We start from the raw sequence: 6,117 nt of genomic DNA, 5'->3' as shown, positions 1-6,117 counted from the left end.
CGACATGCAAGATACAAGTAAGATTAGGTCTATCTAGACTGGCCCAATAGTACCAAATCCACTATAAAATTTTGTTCCACCCAAATTGGATCATTCAAAAATCAAGTTGGGTTGATCTAATAGTTAGTTTACTAATTCGGTTAAATAAATATCGGGAGTTTAAATTTTGCTTTGTACATGCAGCAACTCATTAGTCAATAACAAACCCTTAAATAGAGCTCAGTATCGCAATAAATTAATTTTTAGCCTGTTAAACTAAAAAATACCTTGAGAAACTAAAAAAAAATCGTATCCAAGCTGATTTAGGGAGCAAGCCAAGGACTCTCTCCACTGCTTGGTTAACTCCTTGCCAAAAAATAACCACCCATGATTTTCATAAATCATCTACAAAAAATGGTTAAGTCCTATTTCCCTATTTTATAAAATATCCCATTAGAAAAGTATTTTTTTTCAATTCAATCTAACTTAAAATCTGTTAAAATTCTTGCTAATTTAAATATTGGAATTTCTTAGGAGTACTCTATTATTATCTAGGTGAGGTCCAAATCTAAAAAATTATAAATTTATTTATAAATAATTAAAACTAATTTTGTATCTACAAAAAATAAATGAACTACAATTTTATATAAAAATTTAATTTCAATAAATCTATCTTCTATCTATAAATAATGTTAAAAGTTTGATTATTTTTGTCACACACAATATTTTTGTGAACAGAAAATGTTAAAACTTCAGTGGAAGGCTAATGCCAGTTTACTCACTTTGCTGGTTTATAATTGGCGTTTAAGCTGAGACAGGGAACGAAAGCAGTGCAACCCGCAACACAACGCGGATCAGAATCCAAAAGAAAACAAGAATAAAATAGAAGAGTAACAATTAATGGCAGAGATAGATTCGTCGTTGCCTTCAGCTTCTCCACCCGCAGATGCTTCCCCTCAGCCCCTGCCACCGCCGTCATCGGAATCCGCACAATCATCTTTGGCCTCCCTCGCTGAGAATCTCCAGCGTTCCGCCATTGAATCTGCTCGTACCGTCCACCACAACTCTTCCAACCATATCCGCACCTTCCAGGTTCACTCACTTCTCTCCTTATCTCTCCGCATGATTTTCTTACTTCAGATGTGCAGCTACGTTCATTTTTCCGATTTTGTTTATGAATTTCATTTCTAGTTCAGTAGAATTTGGAATTGGAAGGCAAATGCACAGTATTACACAATGTTAATAGGGTTTCACTTCTCACACTACTGTACTAACTTTAGCAATTTTTTCCCTTACCATATGATAAGATATGATTGTTGAGTATGTTTCACAAAATCGATGCAGAAGTGGAATTAATTTTCTTAACCAAGTTTATGGTAACAGAGTAGAATGGGTCCATGATATGACTGGTTTTGATCTTGATGTATCATTGTTCATGAGCCGGGTTGAAACCTATTTATTACTCTGTCAATCTCGACTTGGTTCTTTGTAGAGCCTTAGTTCTTCCGTTAAAATGGCTCATAAGGTCATAATACTGTGTCCTCTTATTTGAGAGGTCTAAAAGATGGGTGACTTGGATCATTTCTGCTTATACAAGCTCACATGTCAATGGGACCATGGATTCCTAGCTGTTCCCACGTTGGCATGCGATAGGCCTCAATACCGGCAAATTATGCTCGACTATCCATCGGTATCACCACCTTCATGGCTACACCACTACCACCACTGGCTTTTGCCAGCGTTACTAGTGGTATCTTCACTACCGTTACCACCCACTTCAAATAATGCCACCTCTAGCAGTTCAGGCACCAAGCCACCAACAGCACAAGTACTTCAGTTATCTCTACCATTCTTGCGTTACAGCAAATTATACTACTTTCACCATTAATATAAAAATTCAGAGACAGTGCCACCTTTGCCACTGCTATATGATCAAACCTGGTTTGGTGCTGCCCTTTTACTAGAACTATTCTATCATTTTTCCTATCATCACATTTGCTGTGGGAAGTGGGAACCACTCTCACTGCATACTACTACCACCTATCACTGTTATGTTATCATAACGAAATACTAGTTTAGTTATATTATATATCTGTTGAATTTTCAAATTATAGCAATGCTATTATAAACATAATTAAAATTGTTAATCCAAACAAAATAAGTAGAATTAAAACAATGCTATCCACTATGTCATATGAGATCAGGTTCAGTCCAGAAAAGCTCTAATAATAATATGATGCCATGTTGTTGAACACTTGAACCTGCTAATTAATTATGATTTTTTACTCAGACAATATGAATAATGCATCAAGAATTAGTGATATATAAGATCACGACAACCAAATCTGATTCATTTAAACGATGAAAGTGAAGGCTATTTTCCTTTCATTTTGAGATGTACTTGTATATAATTGAAGTATGTTTCTCTATTTTGTAAGTGATTTGTGACGTCCTTACTTTTACTATCCTACTTTTGTCAATAACGAATATCTATTATTGTCATGGCATAGCTGATTTATGTTTCTTTTTTATTTTTTCATAATGATTATCTATGTTGCAGTGCCATTACTTCTTTAATGTTTATTTTTTCCTTTCTCATGTCACATTTTGTATGAATTTCGGAATAACTGATTATGCGGGGATCCTTTTTTATCCTGCAAAAAAATATGGGTGGCTCCGAAACTCATTAAGGTTTTATATGATTTTCTTTTTTGCAGGATTTTTTACCAGATGCAGTATCACAGTACAGAGATTATGAAAACGCTTTTTTCAACAAAGTTAAAGGTGATTATTAATGGATAGAAAAATGAATATTGTCAATCTTTTGTTGAAACCTATTTCTCGGGTGAGTTATGAGAACAAATGTATCAATCCTCAAACAAGTTGTTAACCATAGAATTAGCTGGGTTATTTCAGTTTTGCAGTAGTCTTTTATAATATATAGAGCATTGATTTATGATCTTAACTGTTTTGAAGATGGAGTGGTGGTTGCAAGAGAGAATCCAGCCTTAGGTGCCGGTTTTGCAATTTCTGCTGCCCTTCTTCTTATGCGAGGTATTTTTTCCCCATAATTTGCAGAGACACATACAAATTTCCTTTTATGACAATATCAAACATTTTCTTATTGTTTTCTCGTGAAGATTTATGCTGCTTTGATTAACCTTAGGAACTCTTTACGATAAGCAATTGAATTTTAGATTAATTGTGGATGTTACGTTGGATGAATACTAGTGAAAATAGAATTGGCAACAAATGCATTAGAGAGGAAGTTGTAGCATCTGTGGGAAGATGGTATGTCTTGCCTAGAGTGGTTTGAGCATATGTAGAGAAGGACTGTTGAAGTCCTGGTTAAGACAGTAAATCAAATGGAGAGTAGTGCAACAAAAAAGAGCTTTAAATTTTGATGGCTTGATTTTAAACATGATTCCCAACTACGAGTCTCCAATATCGTATGAATCCTATAGCCAGCCTTGTTGGTGGTACAAGATTACAAGTTTTATAATTGTATTTTGAAACAGATGAGGTAACTATTTCAGGAACATTGCTGCTTCTATTTTTATTTTGTTTTGAGAATAATGGTTTCCCTTCAATCTTCGTTAAGCATTCTTGTGATTCATGAATGAAGATGCTTGACAATTTGTTTCGTGTCCTATGCTTTAAAGTACAAGCATCATTTGGGAGCCTAATACATTGAAAATATGAAAGGCCACCATGATCTTGTAGGCATGGAAGGTAATCTAGAGTAAGACCTTCTCGCAGTTTAGATTTCATCAATCTTTGATATCTATCCTGATGGATATAGATCCTTGAAAGGCTTAAGATTTGCCTAACTAGGTGAAGTTAAGAAATCTATGTTTATTCTATCCTATAAATGCCATCACTCAACAAATGGAAATGATTGCCTAATCAAATAATGAAGATTAGAACAATACATAAAAAGGTGGCCCATTGCAATAGTGCATGAGCTTCCCACATTAAAGAAGACTCGCACAAATTATTTGGCTCAAAATTTTGTTTATGTTAGTTTCCAGGGGCATTAATAATCAGAGTAGCCAACCCCATTTATTCAGTTATATTTTGGTGGTTGTCTTAATGCATATCTTTATTGGAGTTGTGATCATTCCGACTCTTTTCAGTATTTAGTATTACCATATTTCTTCTGTTTCAAGTCAGTTACATCTAATGTTTTTCTGTGTATCTAAACTGATCTTGTAACTATTAAGCTTGAATGTTAAATTTTCTTTTGCAGGCCCAAGAAGGTTTTTGTACCGTAATACACTGGGTCGATTTCAGAGTGAGGAGGTACTTTCAGATGAACATTCTACTTGCCTCCTTGATCTACTTGCATTTTTTTTATCTTTGATATCTGCGAATTTCTATTCAATCTTACATGGTTGGGTAAAAAGTTTCAATTATCTCTCCAGCGGTAATTAGTTTTCTTTTCCCACCTTGTTACATGAATGCCTGTGAAGGCGCGGTATGCTACTGTTGAAAAGGGTGTGAGGGACTTGAACATTTCAGTAGATTTTATGAAGAAGGAGAGCAAAAAATTGCTTGAAAGGGCAGCTCTCGCTGAGAGGGATATGAAATATGGGCGTACTGAGCTAATGTATGTATTAACCCTAAGGGTAAAGAATGTCTAGTTATTTAGTTATCTGAAGTATGCCTGATTAGTTTGATTCCAATATTGTATAGGAGTGCTGGAACCCAATATCAACAGCTGGCAAAATCATTATACAAAGTTGAAGCACGAGCTAATGGTAAGCTAGCTTTTTATTAACTACTGATAAAATATTTACTGCCAAAGGAAAATTGCATTTTCTATCATTTTGGAAATAGTTTTTGTACACTATCAATATAAAATTATTTCATATCAACTAATGAAATTCATGGAAATTGTTAATATAGCGTATTTTCATATAACTAACCCATAATGACAGACATTACATGATTTCTATCTGATGACAATGTCTGGTTAACTATCCTGATACAAAAGAGATAGATACTTTTTCACTATCTCCATCTCGTATGTCTTAGACGAGTACCAAAAGCTTAGTGCATAATTAATTCCTTTTCTTCTTCGAGTACCAAAAGCTTAGTGCATAATTAATTCCTTTTCTTCTTCGCAATGTTAGAGTAGTCATAATTTTATCAACATTTTTACAAAGGTAACACATTTGTTCTTTCGTTCTTCCCCCCTTTGGTTTGGTTATCTGTGATTCACTGATTGGAATTAATCGTCTTGTATGATTGTATCATACTGTAGATTTGATGGACAGGCTACGGGAGATACCCACCCGTGAAGCTCTTGCGCTTCGAGCTGAGGCAAGACACTTGAACTTGTCTTTTCCTGCTTTCCCAGAACGATGCGTAGTCAAGTTTTTTACCTAATTACTGTTCTTTTTGCTCTGTCACAAACCGGTGTTTAGGTTGCCTCTCTAGCTTCAAGTTTGAAGAAGCAGAAATTTGCTGTGGATAAACGGATCATGAAAATCTCCGAGTTAGGGGTAGCTATATGAATTCAATAAGCGTGTTTAGGACCTTACTTCGGTGCACAGCCATCCCTGTTTGTCCCAATTTTCTTGAACCAAAGCTGCTGTTGATGGGGGCAGATTGCTCTACGAATAATGCAGATACTTCTATTGGACACTGGTTTTTCTTAAAATAATTTACAAGTTCTGTGGGAATCAAAGACGTGGCAAAAGTTGTGTCCGATCGTTATTTGATAGCAAGAATGAGGTTAAAATTTTTTAAAATGGTTGGTTAATGGGGGTGAAATCCCCAAAAATGAGGATCATGTGGCATTTTGAGAATATGGGGTTAAAACAGAAATGATGTTTTCTAAATGAACAAGTATAGGGAGACAACTAGTTTTGAAGCCAACTTAAGCTGACTACGCCAATTAAATTTAAAAAACAAATATTAAAAAACAACTATGGTTATTAAACCTTTTTTCCACACTTACACCTTCAAAACACGTATTGGAAAAAATAAAGGTTAAGTACGATTTGGGTCTCTAACGTAGAGGCCGAAAATATATTTCGTTTTCGGCCTTTTTTTTTGCTACAAAATAATTTCAAAGATTTTAGTTTGTTTTAAAATCGTCATTTTTATCAAATTTTTTTATATTTATTACCA

General features: G+C 34.6%; 1 protein-coding gene across 1 annotated transcript; it reads left to right on the top strand.

The window, feature by feature from the left end:
- Positions 1 to 657: 657 nt before the first annotated feature.
- Positions 658 to 5,671, top strand: LOC112796636 (RGS1-HXK1-interacting protein 1). The gene is made up of 8 exons (XM_025839188.3): positions 658 to 1,071; positions 2,697 to 2,763; positions 2,956 to 3,033; positions 4,229 to 4,281; positions 4,452 to 4,588; positions 4,675 to 4,739; positions 5,246 to 5,304; positions 5,409 to 5,671. The coding sequence occupies exons 1-8, from the start codon at positions 880 to 882 to the stop codon at positions 5,496 to 5,498; spliced, it is 741 nt and encodes a 246-aa protein (XP_025694973.1). The 5' UTR covers positions 658 to 879; the 3' UTR covers positions 5,499 to 5,671.
- The last annotated feature ends 446 nt before the right edge of the window (positions 5,672 to 6,117 follow it).

The sequence above is a fragment of the Arachis hypogaea genome, chromosome 4 (genome assembly GCF_003086295.3).
Source record: "Arachis hypogaea cultivar Tifrunner chromosome 4, arahy.Tifrunner.gnm2.J5K5, whole genome shotgun sequence".
Taxonomy (NCBI): domain Eukaryota; kingdom Viridiplantae; phylum Streptophyta; class Magnoliopsida; order Fabales; family Fabaceae; genus Arachis; species Arachis hypogaea.
This window is presented reverse-complemented; position numbering and strand designations above follow the sequence as displayed.